Below are 25,033 nucleotides of genomic sequence, written 5' to 3'. Positions count from 1 at the left end.
TGGGGAAAGTTACCCCAGACATTCTGCCTTCTTTTTCCCTGAGGTTTAGCCTACATCTTTTGAGTTTTTTATGTTTGGTCCCATGATGGGCTTTGGGAATTGCCTTGTGCTGACACAGGGATGTCTGGTCCAGGTCAGTCCAGGAGAGGGAACTGGTGGGTGTTTAGGAGACCAACACTGCTGGGTGGTCCCAGGATCCACAAAAACCTCAATCCACCAGGAGTAGTGACCTCAGGAACTCCAGGCTTTGGACTGTCTTGTAAAGAGGTCTTTTGATAGTTGGAGCACCAGTCACACATCCTCACTCCTCCAGATTTTTAGAGAAGTGTTCAAACCATCAGATAAAGAATAACTACTACAGAAGTACATTTTTCCTTCTGTACTGAGGAAGGAGACAGCTTCTGAGCTGGCACAAATTTGTATAACTGTGCCAAAGCCCAGACTTACAACAGGAACACAATCCTTATTAGTCTAGAAGGGAAGCAGCTAAGCATTACAAAATCCAGCATTTTACAGAAAAACCCAGAGTGGTTGAATTCATTTCCTTACTGCAGGAAGCAAAAGGCATTTTGCTGCTGAGCTCTCCTGAGCAGCAGCTCTGGGTTAAACCCAGCCCTGGTCTGGCTTTACACATCAGGAGTGGCACCTTACCCTGCCCACTTCCACCAGGTTGGTGACCATGACAACACTCGCAGAGTTTTCTTGCCAAATCATCCTCCAAAAATCCTTCACTGTCTCTTGCATCGGCCCTGGGGCAGGAGAGAAGACAAAAAGGACGTCTCAAGAGAGTGCATGGAATGCCAAGAACTCCTTCCAGCTGTTCTCCTGCCATTGTGCTGGTCCCACAGGATCCTGCTCTCCCTCTCAGAGCATCCCCCTGTGATTCAGGGTTACAGACACAAACAGCCTGGAGCTCTCTGGGAGATCAGACCCTTCCTCACAGCAGGTATTAAAGGTTCACAGAGAGGATGGTGGTATGGTACCAGTGGGGATGGCTCCAGCAGGTAACTGTGTATAAGTGATGGGACACGGAAGTACCCTACACTGAACCTGTAATTAAGGCTGTGTTGTAATTCACACCAGATGCAGCACTAATATTCCCTCATTTCACACTTTAATATTGATCAGTTAGGAAGGAGGAAGGAAACATGCAGAAATTAGCCCTTTTTTGAAGTTCCACCAGAAAAATTCCAGGTTCCAACAGCCGAAGTGTCAGTGCTCACAAGAGGTTTGTCAGCCTAGAGCCTCTCCCTGACCTTATTTCCTTTCTTATAGGAAATTCATCAAGTACCTTACAGAAGGTGATGTTCAAGTGCATTTCCTACCAGTTCCCCTCAAAGGCTCATCACTCACAGCTTATTCTCACTGCCCACCTCCAGCCATTTCACTCCAGAAGGTAAATCCAAGATCCACAAAATCCCCTTTAGTTCCCCTCTCATACTTCATGCACAAATGACACATTCTAGGCTCTCCTGCCACCTCTAAGTCTGTGGCATTTTTTATTCCTGCAGCTGAGGTTTTAAGTCTGAGTGCCTTGAAGATCTTGGAAAATTCTATATCCTTCCTGGTTTTTTGCCCCTATAAAAATTTTTCAGATGTTCCCCAAAACAGATGATGTCACCCTATAAACAGCTCCTACAGCAGCATAAACCAGCAGTGGGTTCATAAATATTTAGACATACAAGAATGAACTTGCCTTGAGTTGCAATGTAATGGCGAGGCCGATGGTAGCCCTGGAAAAAAGAGAAAATAGATGAGTGTCTGTGAGATCACACCTCAGGCAAAGCCCACCAGGGATTTGATACTTTGCAGGTGCCAACTGCTGCACTCTGACCATGTACAACTGGTCATGGAATGAATGAATGAATGAATGGGCAGCTGGGCTGCCCTGAGAGATTTTAAGTGAGTTTATCTCACTCAGGCTGAGTAACACAATCTCTTTATGCCAAAGACAGGACAGGAATGGGGCATTTTTTAACTATTTCCATAAAGAAACACAAGTCCTGTGTTACCTGAGGGTAACTCTGAAAACAGATAGGCAAAGCACTGCATCTTCTTGTTTGAAAAGAAGAAAGGTATGAATTTGTCTCTGTGAAAATTCTGAGGGCATCTTTTGTTCTTTCAAGAAACTATTCTAAACATTTCCTGTTCCTGTGACTTAGGAGCTGCATTCAAGAAATGCACGTTCACTGGATCGCTCTGCGTGTGAGACAGAGGCTGCTTTTCCAATGTCATTTTGTAACACTTAAAAATAGTCAATCTGTTTACATACATGCCTTCTGCACCACAACTTTGTGAGTAGTTGGCAAGTCTCAGATATCAACTAATGCTATTGTGAGGGGCTGATATTGATTTCTGCGTCCATCATATTTAGCCCACATCCCACTTATGCTGGTGGATCTGTCAAACACAGGAAATCTCCATCTGTCCAGATTGGTCAGACAAAATAAACTGGAGACTGAGAACCTTCTCCCTGTCACAACAGGATGTTTGTACAACGTTCAGCTGTCATTCATATCAGAGCCACAGTCTGTCCCTGTGTCAGAGGCACCAAATTCATAAGCAGGCTTGTCACAGGAGAGTTTGTCACAGGGGGAACATCCAGAAGCCTTACATCGATGTAATTGGCGTTGATGTAGTCGGAGTGAGGGTCCCCATCCAGCAGCTGCAATCTCACTCTTGAGTGATCATCTGAAAGAAGGAAAGGAAAAAAAGTGACAGCAACGATAAAGAGGAGTTTCTAAGTGGTCTGCTTTATCTGCTGACTCCTGCAAGTGTGGTATCATAGCTGCCCTGAGCTGGAAGGGACACACAAAGTGCAACTCCTGGCCTCAAAAATCCCACCATGCTGCTTGAATAATTGAACACTTACAATAATAAAAAGTGGACTAACATCACCAGTATTCCTGTTCCTAAAAGCCCTTTGTTTTGTGTTGAAGATGTAATGTTTAGATCCTTGAGTTAGTCATGCTCTGTGTTCATGAAATTCACTGCTGTCACCATAATCCTTACGGAGATTTGAGACAGGTTGCAAGTGTTGCCTGGTTTGGGAGTTTTGGGACAGACCTTTGCAGGGTGGATCTCCATGACAAAAACCGTTTTCCTGCTTGGAAGCTACAAACTCCCTTGGTTTCATCTGATCTCTAGAAACTGAGACAAGAACTAAAACTGACAAGACCAGGATATAATTAAATAGGTCATGACAGAGGTATAAAAGATTAGGAGGGTAAAACAGCAATAAAACCCTGCAAGTGAGAAATGGAAAAACCTAGAAGCTGGAAGGAAATACAAATGAAATCGGAGCATTATTCCTTTATGCAACTCACAGAACCTGAGGCAGCAAAATGGCATCGAGGTGATGCCTTTTCCTGGTGTTAAAATCAAGAGTCAAACACGGTTAGAAGGGAAAAAGGGATTTTACCTTGGTATTTATTTTAAGGTGGACACGTCCAGGTCAAATGCACCGAAGTGCATGCTGCAATGCACACCCCCGAAGATCGGGTATCACATTATAGGTTTTACTAATTAGCATATCTATCAAAGACTCCCCAATGAGAGGCTCAAGTGAGCCCCCCATCCCCAAGGAACCTTCCCCTGGATGGTTCTATCTTGGTTTAGAGAATGTGTTCTGGAGAGGACCTTGGGGTCTGGGGCACACTAACCCCTCCCTACAAAGCTTCTAAAATGTTCAGTCTCCTAGCTGCACAAACAAGTCCAAGAATGTAGGGAAAAAGCACCGAGAATACAGAAGTTGTAAAAAGGTATAACAGGTATAAAAGAAAAGGCAAAAAATCATCATGGCATCAGAGGCAGTGTTGAAAAAAAACCAACAAAATCAGAAATGTTCATCTTTTTGAGCAGATTCAAAGTTACTTTAGATAAGGCAATAAAATAGCAGAGATCAATCTTTTCATCTCCCAGCATGCTCCACGGTTCAGACGCAGAAAGGAACTACCCCAGCGGGCAGATTATGTCATGATTTTCCACCAGGGGAATATTTTGATCTTTCTCTGGAACAGCTGGTGCTGGGCTCTGTCACAGGAGATACTCCAGAGCCAGGCTGCTGATGTGATTTGCTCTGGCAGTCCCAGCACTGGTATGCAATTAACTGCAGATCTGCTTCTAAGGGCCAGTTGCTTGGCAGGGGCTACTGGGTTATGGGGGTCACTGCTGGCCATGCTGCACTCATTTTCAAATGATTTTTTAAAAGAAGTATAATATCGAGTCCATTAAGTTTATTTCCTCCCTACCAGCTCCATAGAGCATAGCTCTCAGCCAGAAAGGCATTAATGTTTAGCAGCACTTTGGAAAACACAGGCAGGCCTAAGCATGATTTACATTCAATTAAAAAGAATCATAGCAACGAAACATAAAAATATGAGGTGCTATTCTGCAGTAACTCAGTCAAAAGGGGTTTAGTCATGTCGTAAGTAAATGTAGAATCAGATAATAATTGTGAAGACCGATGTGTGAGCAGTTCTGAAAACCAAGACTTGGATATACATTAAATATTCATTCAGCTGTGTAAAGGAATGATTCTACTCTGCTCATTCTTTGGGTGAGATTTACACACCTAAAAAAAATACAACCACATTGCTGTGTTTATCAAATCCCATATCTGCATTCAAAGGAGGTTCTGCAGGTGAATCCATCAAAAGCTCTGCTGTATTTGTATTAATAAATATAACCTTTGTAGACACAGGGAAGGGGGAATATTTCACCAAGTGCTGATGTTCCCAATTACCTGCACTCAAGGCAACTACACGAGGAGCTGCAGTAAATCATGTGGTTAGACAGACAACAAAAGAATTTATACTTAGAGCAATTCACAAAGACAGACAAAGAGCTGATTAAACCGGACACGTGGATGAAATACAGGGAAACTCCCGTAGACAATTTCACACTTGCAATTCCAGCAGCAAAGGAAGCTTGTCAGGAGCCACATGAACAAAAGCAAAGCAAAGCAAACCCTGGAGCAAATGCTTGGGAGAGGAACATTTACTGACTCTTCACAAGACAACAACGCTGGGGAAGTCTCAACTCATTGCAGCAACAGAACTAAAAATGATGAGACCAAAAATGCCCCTAACGACAGGGGAAAAGAATCTCAGGTTCATTTTTTAATGAGGGACACAGACAATGTCTGTAGCTGGAGCGCTCTGAATAACCCCGGAGGAAGCACCTGCCTCTCCTCATTTAACAGAGCCAAACATCAAAATTAAGTTTCACCACCTTGAGCCACTTTTTAGAGAGAAAGTTAAACCAGGCAGGATGAACACATCCAGAGGGAGCTGAATGGGGCAGACCTGGGAAGCAGACTGCAGAGCCCGGCCATGATTTCAGCCAATTATGGATAATTTTGGCTAAGGAAAAGATGCTCTGTAGGTGCAAAAAAGTGTTGTTGGTTTGTTTTCCTTTTTCCCTTTTTTTTTTTAAAGCCAAATATGACAAAAAACATAAAGGATGAAGAAATTGAACTGAAGATTAATGCTATTTTTTTTTTTTAAAGAAGACATTCAGGTCCAATCATATTTTGACACCAAATGAAAAATGCTTTAAGCTGAACTTTGCTTTCTGAGGACAAAATTCAAGATATTTCATTGCGTATTTTACTAAAATGAGATTAATTCCTGAGGGAGATTTATTGCTCTTACAAGTGAGAACAGTGCAGCAGAAAAAAAAAAATCTGTGTATATGCAAAGCACACAAAATATTAATGATGTCTTAATGGTATCTTTAACCTTGTTCAAAAGTTTAGGAGAACAGTCTGGATAAAAGTTCATAAAATAACTTCCCTTGTAAATTTCTTTTTTCCACAAAAAAACTTTGGGATTTGATTTAAAAAAAAAAAAAAAAAGCAAATTATTATGCTCTTAGTAGTAAGGATCTTGTACTTAGGGGTTTTTTGCCTAGAGACTTTAAAGGGCTATTTAAAGAACAGCAAATGCCTTTATTATATCCTCTCCCAGTGGTTAAAACTTATTTCTGATTCTTCTCTTTATCCACTGGACTCCTCTAGCCAAGGACACAGGATTCTTGGCAGGCTGAAATGAAAGCAGTGTTCAACTCTTCACTAAATTTATCAGACATCATATCCCTGTGTGTTACAAATGGACTCTAAGAAACTTTAAATATGGAAGGAGAAACACAAAAACAAATTGCATTTAGGACTACAAAAAAATAGAAAAATCTTTAACAAATGTGTAAATGGTTTTATTTCTCCCTGTTTACTACAGTCCTTCTGCAAGTTACCAGAACTCTAAATTTATATGAAAAGTAGTTTGACTGAAAATGGGTCTTAAAACAGACTTCAAAAATGACAAGAATTTCACTGAAAAGCTCCGTGCTCCCATTTTAGCACAGAATTGTTACCATTTTAAACTCCTGTCAAAATTCCCATTAGTGATCATTTGAAGTATCATTGCAATTTTTCCACGTCTCATTTTGACACCAGCGCTGGATTAATCTCACACAACTTTCGTCACCTAAACATTACACAGCTCATCTAAACTGCCTGTCAGGGCTCCCCACACAGCAATGGAGAAACACAGGCAGCTCTGGAGATTCAGCCTGGTTTTGGGACTAAAGGATGCTTTGACCTCCCTCTGTCCTCCCCTGTCTGCCCCCACTGACCCTGGACTGCGCCATGAGAGCTGGGTAACATCCAGGTGTGACAAATCCCACCCTCTCAGGATCATAGTCCGTGGATATCGCACAGACATGCAATAGTTTAAGCAACACAGAAGAAATCATGGAATAAAAATGCTTGGAAGTTGAAAGATTTCTGTTCTAAATCCAACACTGACGTCAGGCACTGGCACAAGCTGTTCATGCCTCATCTCTGGAAGTGCCCAAGGCCAGGTTGGACGGGGCTTGGAGCAAGCTGGGGTAGTGGAAGGTGTCCCTGCCCAGGGGGTGGCACTGGACGGGCTTTAAGGCCTCTTCTCCCAAACTAGTCTGGAATTCCAGGTTTTTTGATTTTATGCCTTATCCCTGTCTGTGGGCTAGAAGCGCTCTCCACCTGTGTGCCAGCTGAAAGCTTCTTCATCTCTTCCACCCCAAAATTCTCTGATTAATTCACAGTTTTCCAACCCAAAGCATATGGCAGTCAGAGCATGAAGGAAACAACGCAAATTCCTCTAGTGTCTTTTGTCATCAACCCCACAGTTTCTCGTGGACCATCATGAGACTTCAAACCCAGGGTGCCTCAGTGGGAAAAAGGAAAGTACAGAAAGTGCTCTCCATCAGCTGAAGCAAACACAATCTTACCTCTTCTCGTCCTCAGCTCTCATCTGAGAGTTTTTATTCTCCTATAATGTAATGGCTCTAAAGCTGGGCAAGATGGAGAGAAATCAAATAGAACCAAAGGTCCCACATAGCTTCCGGACATTTTCTCTTCTCTGTAATAGATTCAGCTCCCTCCAACAACAATAGATCACTCCTCCAACAACCACTTTCTGATGCTCTTTGAAGGTCTCAATATCTGGGCCCTAAAGCAGAATTAAGTCATTTTGCTTCAGCACATAAATGGGTACACTGCCTACGCTTGCCCCCTAAAGAAAAACCTGGCATCTCCACAACTGTCTTTGTTTTTACAGCTTTTATAAAAGTGCAGGAGCAAAGCTCATGGGACTCTGCTCGTATAATAAAAGGTTCAAGCTGGAGTTTCCTCCAGCATGGTAAGCCTGTCTGCATCTTCCCACCATCCACAGGGGATTTCTGTGGTCATTCAGACCCCAAATCCACTGCTCCGCTTTTCTCTTGCTCCAAAACCTGTCCCAGATGGGAGGGAACCATGAAAAGCTGGGAGAGCTCTCTGAGTTCTCTTGCCTCTCCTCTGCATGAACAGATCAGCTCCCAGGTTGGTCTGCAGCTTTGGTTGGCAAATGTAAGAAGAGCAGGTGTTGGGGCTGGCAGCACGATCGAGGTTTTCAGAGAGAGGCACGATGTCAGCGCAGCTCTGGGAGAGCAGTGAGCCGAGTAGAACAGTCCTGTAACTGTGCTGTTACCCAGGAGGCCGGAAAGACAAGATCTAATCTGCTGTGATTCACTGAGCAGTGCTACTTGTTGCAAGGGCTTACAAAGCCACATTTTAACACCAGTCTCTGAAGCCGCTGCAGAAGGCAGATCAAAACCTGTGTCTTGGGGTGACTTTGTGATGTGTATCCCATATCGCTGCCCTATGCCCAGAAATTAATTCTTGTGCCTTTCTATGCCTTTAAACTGAGCCTGAGAGGGGGAAGGAAAATTGAGCAAAACTTTCTCAAAGCAGTTTGCAGCTTGTTCAAGGTCACACACAGATAGGGACTTTTTTTTCAGCTACGGCAGGGGAGTGAGGCAGCACCCGGCCTGCTGCTTTCCAGTCAGCTTTTGGCCAGTTGTTCAGTTTCTTTTTTTCTCCGGAGAGAGACTGAGAGTTGAACTTTGCTTTTCCTTCCCTGGAATTTTGGATTTTCTCCCTTTTCTGCTGGACTGCTTCAACCTCAGAGCACATTGGGAGGACTTTCCACCGGGCACAGAGGGCCTGGCCCTGGGCCAAGCCCCAGCTCCGAGGAGACCAAAGGGAGGACTCGAACACTTTTTCCCAGGTTTTTTTCTCCACAGCGAGAGATTTTATTATTTAGCATTATTTTCCTTTCCCCATGTGTTTGGTAAATAAATAGTTTTATCTTCTTCACTTTCCTTCGAGGAAAACTTATTTTTCCCGAACCTCGTGGGGGGAGGGGTGGTAACCTGCCTTCTCTCAGAGGATATATTTCTAAATTTGGCCAAACTGGTACAACCTGACTTTCCAATTCACTCCCCAAAATGCAGCGGATTTGTTGTTCCAGGAGTGATGAAATGGAAGCCATGGTTAAATAAATAATGTTAATTGCCATGTGCAGCCTTTTACCAGATAAAGGGGCAGGGGCAACCAGTGCCTGCTCTGGGTCTCACCAGCCACCATAACTGAGGTACAACCAAACAGCTCAGGGTATAACCGTGTTCCACCTCCTCTGCTCAGGCTTTTGCCCAGTTTGTTTTCACGACCTGCCTGGAGGGAACCACTGCCCTGCTATTCTCAGCTCTGCTCTCCATCCTCTGTTCTGGACTTCACTCAGGGACTTTGCCCAACTCGCCCACCAGTGGAGTCTGGCTCCAGGCTCAGCTGATAACTTTGCAATGGTTTTACAAAAACATCTGATGAATGATATGCTCCTTCCTTAGGCATTCCTCTTTCCTTCTCCCTTCTGAGTCTTCTCAATGTCACTATTGTAAATTTCTAAATTCTCCTTGCTGACTTTTAAAAGAGCCCTTGTCTCCTCCTCAAACTCTTTGTTCTGATATATATTTGAAGAGAAGAAAGCGCACTCCACCCTCTCATCCCCATTCTGAAATCTTTCCCAACAGTCCTCAAACTTGAGCTTCTTTTCTGACACTTTATCCCGTGCAGATTCTCATTCCTTAGCTCTGATTACATTTTGCATTCCCTGATTCAAGTTCATCACCTCCTATCTGCACTGCTGCTGTATTTATATTTAGAGCTAAAAGGCTCACGTCACTCTTTGTTAAACAACAATTTGTCTTTGTGAATACCTTCCCTTAAGATAACATCCCATTTATCTTCCTTGATTTTGCTTCCTGAACTCCTCACATTTCACTTGGATTTCGAAGTTTTCTCCATGACCACTTTTAACATAAATGAGATGGAGGCTTTTGCACACAGTTTTGCTTCTTTTTGCCTCTGCTTTTGAATTATGCCAAGTGCTTCCTCAAAATCATACCGAGAAACAAAGTCTTTCACATTTCTTTCCTTTTATCATACCTTGGCACTTCCACTTTCAATCCCGTGTTTATAGCTGGATGATTCATCTGTCTTAGACTCATTTAATTGAAGTTAATTGTATAGACAGATAAATAGAGCCTCTGTCTGGAGGTCTCTCTTTGCCACTAGGGCACAGAAAGATCACAGTGAGGTGGAGCTGAAATTAAGGGAGACAACTTTCATGCTAATTGTAATACTCCAGTACTGTCACTTCCATTTTCCACACGGATAAAGAACACTGGTGAACTTGGTGACCTGCTCACAACCAACACAAAGCCAGCAGCAGAACTGGAATCATCACATCAGGGCTCACAAACTTTAATCTTCATTTCCAGATTTCATCTTTACCATGGGGTCCTTGAACTGAGCTGTTCTATGTCATTCCCCAAAACTGTCACATGAATCATTTATTTCAAGGCTTCAAAGAGAGGAGTAGTTATGTGTGAGGTGAGGTTTCATTATAGAGAAGTTGGTTTTTGTTGTTGTTTTGTTTTGGTGGTTTTTGGTGGGGTTTTTTGGGGTTTTCTTTTGTAATTCCTTAGTAAAATCTATGTGTTCTAGAGGAAATTCATTTTTAACCCAAGAAAAAAAATACAGTACAAAATATATCACTCAACATGACTTAACTTTGCTCTTTGAGCATTCTACAGATCCTCCCAGTCATGAAAATCTACGGCACATTCATTTATATTCTGATTTCTTGTTCTGATGGTCTCAAGCTTGCCTTCTCCAACTTGATGCAGCTCAGCAGCCCTTGAAAATAATGAATTCTCACACCTCCCCTCCCCAGTCATTATCAGGAATAGTGAAACACTGTGGTGAACTGCCTGGAGAGCTTGTGGGAAGCTCAGCTTTGGGGAGCAACTTTGGAAGAGGCTTCACAAATATCTGATAAAAATGAGGAAGGTGAATTTACTCCTGCTTTGGAGAATAAAGCTGACTTAAATGGTTTTATGGAGTCTTCCCTGCCCTGCAGTTCTGCTATGCATTGATATTCCTGTAACATCAACAGGAACTGATCATTGAAAGAAGCGAACCAAGAAGTTTTAGTGCATTTTCAGTTGCCTTATTATGATTCTGAGGTAGAAGTTAAGCTTGTCCCACCCTTCAAACCAGCACTCTGGGGACAAGCAGTGACTGCTCCACTGGCTACCGACCACAAGGAAGGAGAAAACCTGACCTCTCAGCCACAGCTAAAAATCTGATCTATCTGCAGCTCCTTTTGTGGTACTGGAAGCTCTGGGTTTTGTAGTAAAAATAGACAGAAAACGGACATCATCACATAAACAGTGACAAAAGGATTTAGCCCTCAAGCTACAGACCTAAAGCAAAAAGCAAGGCAGGTAGAAAATGTGTAACAACATGCAGTGATGTTATGTAAAATCATGATTAAAAAAACATGAAATAAAATAAATCCCAGGAATAAAGCCTGTAACAAACAGACTGAACTACTGAACGCTCAGCACTGTTAGCCAGCTCCTGGTGAGCTTCTCAAACACAGCCTTCTCCACAGCACACGTGTGAGATCTTACAGAAAGCTCAGTTTAATGTGAATTTACACCTACAGGAGATTATGTTTCCATATCTGTTCTTGTTGCGGTTCTCATCCTCCTTGGCCGTATCCCAGGACGCCGTCTGCCCCTCAGGGAGTGCCTGCAAAATAAACAACAAGGGAGGGCTTAAAACACCTGGCCAATGCCTCCAAGGGGATGAAGAGGCCTAAAGAAGAAGAGCAGGGCAAAAATAAAGGAGCTGAATGATTCAGTAGCTGGCCAAGGAAAGGGCACCTCCACTCATGGCAAAAGCAGAGCTCAGTGCAGACCATTTGCATCTCTCGGCTTCTCCCAGGCAAGAATAATTTTCCTCCTGCTGCTTCTCCTCTAAAAAGATCAGGAGAATTTGTTTCTGGCTGCACAGTCCCAGGTTAACCTCATTTCCCCTGCAGAACAAGGCTTGGGGAGATTTCATTTGGCTACACCTCTAGGAAAACCCACATGGTTGAAACCCAGCGCCTCAGCCTTTCATATTTAAGCTGAAAATAGAGTGTTTTCACCTATTTCTGTGTTAATAATGGGTGATGCAATACAAGGCATTTACTGGTTTTCTCTGGGGAAAGATAAAGCAGCTCAGGGTTTTAGATTATGTGTAAGGAAGAGAGAAAAAACGAAGTAAAACATGCTCATGAAGCACGAGAATAAACAGCCATTTTCCTAAAATGTGCTCTTTCAGTTGAGGAAGGATGGGGAAAAGGAACTGGCAGCACACAGTGCCACCCTATCTGCAGCTCAGCCCTACAACGATTCTGGACACCCTTGAATGAGCCATTTTATCCTAGAGACATGGCCAGGAGGGATTTTCAAGGCAGAGCCTGGAAAGCAGCAGATGGCAACAAAGGACAAGGCTGGAGGATGGTCCTTCCTCAGAAAAATCATGGGTGAGGAGAACAGCCCCTCCTGAACTGCCTTGAGAGATCTGCCTCCCCCAAGATGTACCCCCCAACACGATTCTACATCACTAAAACCAACACTGTAAGTTGTATTATTTCTGGTCCCTGGGGGATTATGGAGGGTTTATACCACAGTTGTTGTAGAATCACATCTGCCTCAGCCAGATGAATTTATATTCATCTTCACAAGCCACCCAGGTCTATTATGTGCCTGAATGGAATAGCAGAGAGACACAATTAGGATCTACAACACTGATGTTACAATTAAACTTAATATGAACAAACCCCTGGCAGAGCAGATCGCTGTGAATTTCCCCCAAAGGGTTCCAGGACAGAAAATGTCAGGCACTGCAGCACTGCCATGAGCTCTGCTGACAAAGACAGGGACACCAAGTTCCCATTCAAAAGCCCAGGAGAAAGAGTAATAACTCTGTAATTGGTGAGGGCTTTGATCACACATATATTTCCTTTGCAGACTGTTGTTTCCAGAGAGCAGCTCATCTTCTGAGGAAAAACACCCAACCAACAAACCCACACACAACAAAAAAAAATCCCCCAGTGAAAGAAAAGAGGTGAAGAAGGCTCATTTTCATCTTCAAAGACTGAGGAAAAAGGTGCTTTATTTTTCCACTAATATCGAATTACAGCAGATTGACCAGAGAATGGCAACAGTCATTAGGTGCCTAATCAGAGCTGTCTGAGAAGAAAAAGAAATAAAAGAAAATCCTTTCTCCTGACTTCCACATGGGAGAAGCTATCTTGGCCAGAGAAAATATATTCAGGGCAAATAAATCCCTTTTCAACAAACCGTATCCTTTCATTTGACTTGAACATGCAATTCTCCACTGAAATTGATGTTTTTATATTTGCTGATAGAGCCTCCGAAGATTTAGGAGTCCAGGATTTTTCATCTCATTCAATACCACAGAAATCCCTGCTTTCCACAGAACTGTCCAGCTCTGAAGGGAGGGAGCACAGCTCTGGTTGGGGAGGAACACAAAGCACCTTTGCAGGGGCACCCCTTATATCCCTACTTTTATAAACACCAGATGAACAAATCGGAGTAACTCCATGTACAGCCCAAATAATCTCTCTGTGAGATCACTAAAAATGCAGCACCAAGAATTGAAACGACGTTAAAAATAAAGGCAAGAATATGGATTATAATTGGCTTGCATCCAGAAAATGAGGAGCACAGCTAATGCTTTGTTCCTTCAGGTTTTTTTGGTGCACTCAGTATCTCCATAATTGTAAAAAGAGTCTTGTTTCTATCTGCATTATCAGCAATGTTAAATCAGGACAGATCACTCAGGCACTGGAATTTAATCCATTTTTCACAGGAGTGCTCCCCCTTCTTTCTTTGACTTGGTAACAGCAGAATTTTAGTGTTCAAAAAAACCCTATACTTGATTTTTAGGCTTTTTCTACTTTTAAAACTCTCTTAAAGTTTTTTTAGAGAAGTTTTGTGAAATTTATACTGAAATATCTTCCCACTAGTGGAATTTAGGTTACAGCGAAGCTTTTTAAACTAAATTGATCTAAATTTTAGCTGAAATTACAAGGATAGATCTCTCAAAGTCAGCTTCATCTCAATCAAGCTTCCTAAGAACCATGGCCCAGACATAACTGTGCTCCCATTAAACTGAAGCTCACTGCAAGCCAATTTGAATTTTGAATGGATGAACTTAGCTAGTTTACTGTTTGCTTTTAATTTAAATACAAAAACTCGAATCCTTCATTTGCACTGATCCACCTCAATGCTGCAGTTTTACTGCCAAAGGCAACGACATCGATTCAAAGCCTTCCTGTTCATCCCAAAGTGTGCCACAGAGTCCTGGCCCTCTCCCTGAAGCCATCTTCTTCTCAGCAGTGGTGGAAAAACTGTTCCCACAAAGCTGCTGGGAGCCAGAATTAAAAATTACCTGGGCAAAAACCCATAATCTGAAAAAAAAATGTCAGTCATTCATTTTGCAGCATCCCATCATAGACCAGACCACCAGATCTTCTTCTGGCCACATGAAAATGGGTAGGCAGAAATTAAAGGGTTAAAATCCAGAGGTGACTTCCACAAGCTGAAGACTGTCACTATGAAGGCTTGAGGAAGGAGCCACAAAATCTGAAATAACTAAACAGTCTCAGTAATGCAGCAGGAGAATGTACATTAGTGACATCCTAAATCATCACGGAAAATGAGTTTGGATAATTAAGCTTATTATCTCCTTAGCCAGTAATTGGTGCTTGCAATAAGTCCATGGGACTGGTCCCACAGCTCCCAACAAATCAGAGCTGATACGTTCTGGAGAAGGAGCCGGTGACATTTAAATGTGTCCCGTTTAAATGTTTATGGCTCCTCCTAATCCCAAACAGTGCCATCTACCCCCAGCGCCACTGAGAGATTTTTCTCTTCTGTTCCACTCGTTTTATCACCGAACAGAAGCAGCAGCCAAAAAGGCCCAAAGTCACACTTTGCCCTCAGGTGCAGCAGGCAGCCCCAAAATAACACAGACACGGGGAGTGCTGACAGTTTCCTGTTATTCATACCCAGTTATCACCCATTTCACACCAGCCCTGACACCCCTCACACAATCCCATCCTGCTTCTCAGCTCCGCCTGCAGCCACCAGGAATATTTTTCTGGATGCCCTCAACAAAACATGCTGTCTGTAGTACAACATGTAGGTGCAAGCATCCTTTAAACAAATATGGAATGCAATTTCCAGGTTACCCAGCGGAGAAGGGAACGCACAGAGATAAGAGATTGTCATGTGTGACTGATACGCTCCGTTCAAAGTGATTTTTCATGAGAGTAAAATTATTTGGTAACATGTCACTAAACAGGCTGCAATTTATGCTATCAATTTGCAAAGTAAGTAGAAAATCAGCTCCTTAGAAGAAAAAAAAAGAGCATATTTGGAGGTGACACTGATATTAGTGTCTGAAAACACATTTTAAAAGAGACATCAAATTCTTTCTCGAGATTTTATCAGCTGCTCTGCAAAGCGTCTTGCAAAGCCAATTTTGCAGCTCTGTGCTCCTGCAGATCCCAGGCTGAGCCCCCACTCTCAGCCAGCTCAAACCTCCCACCTTCCAGGAGCTCTCACACTCCCTGACATCCTCCCTGCTGCTATTTGGAGCTGAAGCGCTGCCTCCATCCCATGCTCCAGCCCCCAAACCCCACCATGGAAAATGCCTGCAATTACAGTTGAGGGAAGGGGGAACGGTGCAGGGGATTCGTGAGTTTGTGGCATTCTCCAGGCCAGTCCTTGTAAGGAAAGGAATTATGCAAATCTATGTAATGTCATCACTGTTATATACGTCTGTAGACAGCACTTTCTGGGAAAGGCAAAACTCGTGGAGCTGAGAGTTGCATTGACATTTTTCATGCTAATGTGCTATTTTGATAATTAGCGATGCCAGCGCCAGAAAATTACTATATGCCAGCACCTGTTTTCTTCTTGAACATCAAGAACTGGGTCTTAGGGCATCTGTAATTGAGCTCAATGTAGTTTTGGGTACTCTTCATGGAAATGGAGGCCAAGGGGGGCCAAATAAATCTCAGAGAATTATTACCCTTTTTCAATATTAAACAAAGCTCTTTATATTGATAGTTTAATTAGCATGCTCGATTATGGGGCAAGAGTGCCTAGACCTGGTTAACACACAGTTTCCAGAAACATTTGCTGTGACAGTCTTTGAAGCCATCCGATTAAAAAAATGCTCCCTGGTGAGGACCAGGGAAAGATGGGCTCTCTATGACAGCAAACCCCAGCACTGAGGACACAAACCCCACGGACCCTCACTTGCAGGGTGGAAAAGTGAGCTGTTTTCATTAAGTAACTTATTTTCACAGCTGTTACATTATTTTTAAATAGTTTTAATGCCACTATGCATATTAATTGCTTATTGCCTTCCCACAAGCTTACTACATTCATTATAATTATTGCTTGCTAGAGCCGAGTCTAGTAATATGTTTGAGGATATTTCACTCTTCTGTTTGCTCTCCTCTAAATGTGTTTTCCTCTTCCAAATCATTCCCAACATCATGTCTTCTGGTCATTTGGATTATATTCCTGGTCATTCCAGCTTGCAGGGGGAAGAGGTGAGGGGAAGGAGGGCAGCTTTCATTTCTCCAGCTTACCCTTTACTCCTCTCCCCACATGGAGCTGGAGGAGGATGCCAGTCAAGCCTATTCTGAGCCAGAGGTTTGATCATATTGGAAAATTTCACCTTCATTTAAGCTACACAAATACCTGCCCTTGACTTAACAATTCTGCATTCAGGTCTTTGCTCTGTGATTTAACTTGATCAATTATGAGAGAGCATTTGGAGCTCCCAAAAAGCTCAGGCAAAACCCCTTCCTTTTCTCACAGCCTGGCTCACACTGCTCAAGGGAAACACATCAATAAGGAAGGGACTGCACATCCTGTGTTGGTCAGCACCTGTTGAATATTTACTGTCTGCTCTTTATGGGACAGGGGGATGAGCACAGTGTCACCCACTTAGTGCTGCAATAAACACCTTCTCTTTGGAACAGAGGGCCTCCAAAGACTGACAGCGCTGTGAAATCCTGCCCTCAAAACCAAAATCAGAAAGAAAAGGATTAAGAGGGTGAATTAAGGAAAAGAAGCTCTCACAACCAGTTACCCTCCCCTCCCAAGCTTCTATCCCTCACGAGTGCAACTTCCCTACTCAGTCACGTGAAGAAAGGTTCCTCTCACCTCATACTCCTCCTTGAATCCATAGCCCTGTCCCCTCTTCATCTGGGTGATGTGCTGCAGCAGATCTGCCACTCGGATGGCCGGCTGGAACTGCCCCTGGGGGTAGGACATCTCCACGGGCTCGCAGCTGCGGTATGGGTGGGTCTGGATGGTCAGGGTTGGCTGGGCCATCTCGCCATGGCTGCTGTCTGTTGGAGAGACCGGGAAGCAAAACAAGCTTTCAACCACCTGGTATTTCCAGCTTCATTCTCACTCTGTTTATTTAGCAGCACCCCGTAGGTTGGTGCAGGCAAAAGGAAGTGAAGAAATGAACAGGAAGCACACACTTGCCCAGAAAAACTAAATCACACTTGAATATTACTTGGTGTCAAGCAGACAAATCCAAAAAGACAGGAAGAGAGTGAACAGCCAGTCAGGTTAACAAGGATATGGCACATTAAGGGTGAGCTCCCACAGCGACTCCAACAGAACTATGCAGCTGTCTTCCCAAACCTGCAAGGAACACGGCTCAGAGATACATACAGATGAGCAAGAGATTCAGGCAGGATTTGGGGTGTACAGCATGAGATAACTGAGAGGGACCCAAGTGAACAGCAAGCAGATGATTAGCATTTCAAATAAGTCAGGATGTTGAGGAAAATTCAACTGTTCTGCTAGTTCAGGCCTAAAATTTTATATGTCACTGACAAAGATGTAATATCATCAGGAAAAAAAAATAAACCAGCATAAAAATGTAGTTATCTTGCATGCAGAAATTTAAATTTCAGATATGTAAACTTAATAGAAAATGCAGGTTTTTTTGAAAGAAGTGGATTTAAAGAAATCCATCACTATGCAGATGGAATTGCAACTTCATATCCCAGCAAAACTATATGCACAACAAAATACTCCCAGTGAACTAACAGAAAAGAACTTAAATAATAACTTCAATGACCAAACAATTGACTGGAACAATCTTTAACAACAGGAACTCAGACTAAATTAAAAATTCAATGTCTTATCCAGCAGAGCCGACCAAATTTAAGTGGTTGGCCAAATACAGCATTGTTTTTTCCTGTGCTTGCAGGGATCTGAGATGTTCAGGTCCTTTCACACATACAACCTGCATCAGTTCTTTCTGGCCTTACCCAAACCAAGGTATTAGCAAACAGAAAAAGTACCTCCCTCACATTGTTCACAAACCCTCCTGGAGCTTCCACACAGGACTTGTTTGTTACAGCAAGTTCACAGACAAAGAGCTGAAACACCACCCCTTGAGAGCAACACTACGGCCACGTTTTTAAAGGGATGAAGATTAAATAAATCAAATTGCAATTTCAGGGTGATTTTTATGAGGCAGAAATAGGCTTGCAATGCTCTGGTAAACATTGCTCTGCTTGAGAAACCACCGTGGAGTCTGGGCAGCGGCTCCCCATGTCCGTCCTGTAGAGGCGGGCAGGAGCAAAGAGCTGAGGGCATCACACTGCACCCTCAGCAGCTGGCAAAGCACAGACTTGACACACAGCACTTTGGCTGGTTTATTGTTAGCTATGGGGAAGATGTGAAGGCAGGGATATGCTCTGTTTGGGAGCTGCAGGACTGTGAGGAGACAGGAATGCCAGCAGTGGACACTGCTGCAGGGCAAGCTGATCACCAGCGTGACATAAAAACGGCTGGTGGGTGAATTATCAGAGCTGCTGAAACGCAGCCTGCTCCTCTGAAATAAATTAGCACAGTGATCACCTGCTTTCAAGATTAGACTCCTGAATTTCAGGATTTCTGAGTCCCAGGTTCTCACAAACACTGTCACAGTCCCAGGACACTCAGAAATTTACGGAACTATGGCTCAAGCAAAGCAACCCTCACATACAAAATGTGAATAAATTTGGGATTTAAGGAAGAGTAACATCCAAAGCATTTGTATAATCATCCCTAATGCTCTGACTAATGACAGTGTGAGAACTCTGAACAGAGGGAATTTCAAGGCTTATTAATTCCCCTAGTTGGATTCACTTTCCCAGTGCATCTTTGCTCCCCTATTCCCTATTAACCTCCTGTAATGAAAAGGAGAAGATTTTTATTGCGGACCATTTCCGACAGACGCACTATGCTTAATTTTCCATCATTAGGTTTAATACAAACCCAATTTCACAATTGGCTTCTCTGAGGAACCTGCAAGTAATGCCGCATTTTTATCAGCCCCAATTAAAAAACATTACGAGATCCCAATTCGAAAGGGAGTCTTAAAACTAACGTGTGGTTCTGGTGCTAATTTGGGCAGGGCACACACAGAGCACAGGCGACTTGTAAAATGGAGCTGAGATCAGCCAGCTCCTTTGCAGGCAATTACTAATTTCTCTCTTCATCAGTTCCTTTAATTCTGGTGTACTTGGCTCTCTTCTCAAAGAGATGTGTCACAGGGAGACGTGAGAGCCAGGAAAGTGGTGACCCCTCCCTTCCAGAATAATTTTCCTCAAGGTAGGCACTCATGGTATGGAGCTGGGACTAGAAAAAGGTGCTCAGCAGCAAAGAGAGGTCTCTGGCCTTCGAGTCCATAGTGACAGCTGGTCTCTTTGGTCAATGAGATAAAAATTAGTGCAAATCCCACTGATTGTAGGAACAGCTCTTGTGGCATAGAAGCACAGAATGGTTTGGGTTTGAAAGGGACCATCTCGTTTCACTATCCCAGGTTGCTCCAAGCCCTCTCCAAATTGGACCTGGACACTTCCAGGGATCCAGGGGCAGCCACAGCTTCTCTGGGCACCCCGTGCCAGGGCCTCCCCACCCTCACAGGGAAGAATGCAAAGTGTGATCTGTGGCAGCCCCTCTTCTGTGCCTCACCCAGGTGTTTCTGCTTAAGGAAAAGCACCACACAATGTGGGTCACCCCACTCTCTACCCTGGGACACACAGCTGAAACTGCTCAGGCCATCACCTCCTCCAGCCCTCCGTGACAAACACATCATGCATGGCACCTGTGCTACCTGCAAAAAAATCCCAACCCCAACAACAGCAGCAGCAGCTCTGGACTCTCAGTTACTCCCCCCAGAATTTTATCTGGGCCAAGTAAAATGTAGAGGGGCTTTTCTGGACACAAACTGCTGTGTGAGAGCTGAGCTTAACACTTCCATGTTCTGCTAATAAAGCTTGATGCAAGTAACACATTGCTCCCTCTCCATCTAATCACCCCACGAGTGTGGAGCTAAGCACGGGTAATGAGGCGTTCACACAAGGCACGCACCTCTCAGGATGTGTTTGCAGCAATTTTGTGAGCAATTCAAAATGCAGGTGGGAGGGGAGGTGGCAGCAAACTGAGCTCTCACTAGGACAGTCAACCAAAAGAGTCTTTGGAGGGCTGGCAAACAGGCTTTGCTTTCCCTTCTGTTTGCAGCTATAAACCACATCTCATTTCTTTTGGCACCATTATTACTGGGAAAGACAACAAAGATTCCAGCAAAGTCAGGGCTGCTGCTTTAATTGTTGCACTAAAGGCAAGTTAAAGTAACTTTCCACAGTCCCTTTTCTCTGTCTGCTTCTCACAAATGTGTCCCCAGTCCCTTGCAAATGCAGATGACTTTGCAGGACAAAGTGGCCAAGACTTTTCACTAAATTTTTGGCAGTGTCTATAAAGCACATGTGCCTTTGGTGAATTTTCAGTGAGAAAAGCAAAACAAGAAAATAGCTTTTATTTAAATGGGAAAGTTGTGTGAAATAATTTGCTCTAATACTCAGAAATTACTAAACACACAGGATCGTGCATCAGGGTTTTTTTGGACTATGTTTCATATGCACATTTATCCTTGTCATATGTCCTTTTGTTTTTGATAGGAACACACACCACCGTATTTCACTGCATTCCACGGATGGAATACTGCTCCAAGAAATAATTCAAATTACAAACATTTCAAGAGGTGGTGATTCCATTCTGACCCCCAAAACTGTGGAAATGGTTAATTACCCTTGCTGTCTAAATATTTCTTAATTGCAATTTGATTTTGCTTAGCTTCGATTGCAGGCACTGAATCTTATTACACCTTCTGTTAGATTAAAGAGCCCTCTGAGCATTTGAAATCCTGACCCATGCAGGCACTGATCAAATCGCTTCTTCAGTTTCTCTTTGATAAAGTAAATCAATTGAGAGCTTCTGAAGTCCCATTAGGGCAGGCTGCTCAGGGCCCCGGTTCCCTCCTGGAACAATTTCCAATTTTCCACAGTTCTATTTGTGAAGCTGTAAATAAGGCAGGTATTCTGCATGTTGCTGGCAACATGCTGTTTGTGACAGGATTGTTTCTAATATCAGCAGCTTTCGACAGCAAAGTGTGTTGTCATCTTGTTTGTTAACCCTTTTCAGTGCCACACTTACTCCCCATACTAAGATGTCCTTTGCCAACTCAGATGTTTTGATTTTGGGAAGCTGGCATTTTCATGATCCCCCATTCCTGGAAGTGTCCAAGGCCAGCTTGGACGGGACTTGGAGCAACCTGGGACAGTGGAAGGTGTTGCTGCCCATGGCAGGGGGTGGAAGGAGATGAGCTTTAAAGTTCCTTCCAACCCAAACCATTCTGTGATCAGCTTGAGAGTTCAAAGAACACTCTGAAATTTTGTAGAACACAGTAAATTAATGATTCCCTGGCTCTCACATAATTTGGCTGATTGGGAAACTCTTCGGTTATCTCAGCTCATGTTAGCTAGTGTGTAACGGCAGATAAGCAAATTTAACAATGGTGACTTCACATGTTCACAAATTCTCCCTGCCTGAGAAATGGTGCTTTTTGTGTGTGTCTTTGCTGGGGAAATAATAATGAACTTGCTGAAATCAACTCTGAGGTCTTATTGTGCCAAGAAGTAATGGAGTCCAGCATGCAGAGAGGAGCTGGAGCAGAGGTCGCTTTGGTGGAATCTTCCTCCATTTGATGAGCAGCCCTGACAGTGAGTTATTATTGCTTGCCTGCTGCTACACCACCTTGTGTTCTATACTTTTGTGCTACTCAGACAAGTAAAATAAATATGTTTGCCTCCACAGAAAAACTGATGAACTTCTCCATAAATGTCACAGATAAGATGAAGAGCAGCTGAGAAATTAGATTGCCAGTCTGGAAGCGGCTCTGTGTGATCAGAGCCCTGTGCAACATCCCAGTAAGGCTTCTGGGAGGGGTTCTGCTCATCCAGAGCACCTTTGGGGACTGAAGCTTTAGATGCTTTTCTAGAGATCATTTGTTTTGTAAACATAGACTGAGAAATGGGTATCTGGGCACAGAGTATGATGTTGTCCCCTGACCAGAAAACTCACCCATGCCTCTCACGACTAAAAGCAAAGGTGCACTGATGTGTCCTCTTCTACATGTGGAGAAGTTTCTCTCAAAACTTCTGCTTTAATGGCCAGAAATTCCTCCTGTGTCTGAAATGACAGGCCTATCATATCTGCTTATATTTTTATTCTCTTAGCCTTGGCAAGTGATAAGATGCAATGTGACACCCTTTGCACAAAATAAATTATGTTAGGAGTGGTGTTTGTGATGGATTTAATTACACACAGAGCCAGTCTCTCCACACTAGAGTAAGGGTTGTCAATTCTCTGACATCTTCCGAGGGTGACTAGAGCATGGCTAATACCTCTTCCCCTTACACCAGGGATATGGTGCAAGATGAAAAATAATTTGCTTTTTTGTGCGTGTCAAGGCTTTATTATATGATAAATACCCAGCTCTAATACTCCATCTACAATACCAACAGTGCTATGGCAAACCAAAGGCAAAACATCATTTATCTAACGATATCAACTGTGCTCTGAAAGGGCACATTCCTTAACAAAGCCGCCTGACAGCAGGCTTGACAGAGAGCAGAGGGTGCACCTTTCATTTCAAAGGCATGAAGAAGCTGGCACATGCCCATAATTTTTTTAAAAAGTAAGTAATTTTTTTCTAGCTTCTAGAACTTTGTAAGAATTGCTTGGTTATCACCAAGCATAAGAGTGTTCTAATCTTATAAGAGTATTTTAATAAGAATATTATTCTAATATTATGAGAGTATTTTTACATAAGAGTATTCTAATCTTATAAAAACTATTGCATACATTTTCTTCACCAGTTAACATAGAAGAAAACCCTGTTAAAGATGCAAAGAAACTGTTTTGGTGAGGTGGGCAATGATTTGGGATTATTTGGTACAAATGTAACAGTGCAGCTCTTCGGATGTGTGGACCTCACCAAGTCAAATCTCTCTTTTCCTAGGTGAAAAGAGGCTGCCAGATCAACCCACCACTCAGAGCAATTCAGTTACAGCTGGAAAACAACTGGAAACTTCAAAACAGCACATGAAACTATGAGCCCCAAAGACTGGAAGACAGAGTTTTCCAATTCTGCAGGCAGAAAGAAATGTAAGAGAAATTCACTCCAGGCCCAGCCTGCCAAGGTCTGCAGCCCCACTGCTCATTCTGCCCCTGGCCAACCTCAGCACAGTGAAGTGGTGGGAAAACCTCTCCCACAGCTCCTTATTAGAGGCTCACGTGGCCTGGGAGGATTCTGATGCAACTGAACAGGTCAAGCCATTGAAGTTTTGAGCACCCATTGCATAAAAGTAACTCATCCTACAATTTAAAAATCCAGTGGCGGAGGCACCTGCTAAAGCAGCAATGCTGGCTTTTTAACAGTTTTGAGTTATTCAGACTAGGTAGGGGATGTACCCACAGCAGACTGATTAGGGATGGGCAAAAAAGCTACAGAAGTCTAAAATCCATGGAAAATTTCTATGTCTTTCTAAGCACAGCCAGTCTGTTGTCTGAGGCTTTGTGACAGAGAGCTCTCTCTGCTGGTTCTGCCCATCTGCAAGGCACTGAAATCTCTGTCCTCTCTGCAGGGCAACGACTCTTGTGAGGATCCTCATGAGCAGCTGGAATAAGAACAAGGCTAAATGTCCTTCCCTGCTGCCAGGAGATGCCAACGGATGCAAGGGAAGGACATGCTGGCTCTCCTGAAGAGACTGTCCTGATGAGAACATCTGAACATCCCCAGAACATCTTTAAGAGCTACTGGACATGAATATTTTCCCCAAAAATATTCATGCTACCTCATCTTCAAGTGGAAATCTACCTCCTTTATTTTTTACTGTTAGATATTCACTTCTCTAGTGAAGAAGTTTGAGCAAAACATTTAAAATCCAGAGTTGTCCACAACTAGAAGAGAAAATTACTTTCCTAAAAACATGCATTACATAAAAAAGTATTAATCAGGAATTGGGATAGAGGCCAATCCCAAATCTCCTGTATCTTACATGTCACAGCCAAGCCTGGAGAGCTGTGCAATACTGAAGATACAGAACATTTATTAGAAGGCATAATAGATGAGAACAAACAGTACTGAATTGCAGGTAGTGCCCAAAGACAGATATTGGTAGTGGGATGACTGATGCCCTTTTTAAGATATGTTTTTCTTCCCTGGGAATTCATATTAATAAACATCAAAAATTAAACTTATTTTGCTCATACAGCAACATCCAACATCTGATGGATTTGTCTGAGAAACCAGAATGCCAAGGTTTTAATTTGTCTGCAAGTCACAAGATAGAAATTTCTCCAATGTCAGAGGCTGTTTCACAGGCAGTTAAATTCAGGTGGAAATGGGGTGGTACCAGTCTGTGTAATTCATGTCTTAAAAGCGCTCTAAACTTCACTTCCCATGTGTAAAACAGGGATATCAATCCTTACTCAGATATAGTGCATAGTAGAAATTTGAAACAGTTTTGAATACATAAGAACAAGGCTGGTTAGATTCCTATTTCCTCCTTTTTCCTCTGCAAAATTCGGAGTTTTAGAAGTTTTGGGGGCTTTTGTTTTGACATGAGAAGCACAGAGAGAACCTGTGCATTACTCCTTGAGCTTCAGAGTACCAAGTGTGCAGTTAATTCCTTAATTCCATCAGGGCAGAAGGGAGAAAGCAGCTCCCCCAAAGGATGGCCAGGTTTTCCCAGATGCCAAATACCAGACTGGGAGTGTCTGACATCTTCCATCAACCTGCAGGTCAGGGCCTTATTTCTAAAGTACAGCCAAAAGATAAACCTGCACTTAGGTTTTTCTATTGACAACACTGACC

The 25,033-nt window shown here is 43.1% G+C and overlaps 1 protein-coding gene across 12 annotated transcripts in view; it reads right to left on the bottom strand.

Moving 5' to 3' along the window:
- PTPRT (protein tyrosine phosphatase receptor type T) overlaps positions 1-25,033 on the bottom strand; it is a 430,013-nt gene that overhangs the window by 26,648 nt on the left and 378,332 nt on the right. For 11 of the 12 annotated variants that reach the window (XM_039563312.1, XM_039563318.1, XM_039563321.1 and 8 more), the window contains 5 exons: positions 16,969-17,156; positions 11,371-11,458; positions 2,615-2,691; positions 1,697-1,733; positions 652-749 (listed from right to left, as the gene is read on the bottom strand). In XM_039563312.1, coding sequence (XP_039419246.1) covers positions 652-749; positions 1,697-1,733; positions 2,615-2,691; positions 11,371-11,458; positions 16,969-17,156 — 488 coding nt within the window. The remainder of the gene's footprint in view (positions 1-651; positions 750-1,696; positions 1,734-2,614; positions 2,692-11,370; positions 11,459-16,968; positions 17,157-25,033) is intronic. The other variant, XM_039563314.1, reaches the window with a different exon arrangement.

This window comes from Corvus cornix, chromosome 20 (genome assembly GCF_000738735.6).
Source record: "Corvus cornix cornix isolate S_Up_H32 chromosome 20, ASM73873v5, whole genome shotgun sequence".
Taxonomy (NCBI): Eukaryota; Metazoa; Chordata; class Aves; order Passeriformes; family Corvidae; genus Corvus; species Corvus cornix.
Note: the sequence above shows the minus strand (reverse complement) of the source record. Positions and strands in the feature narration are given on the sequence as shown.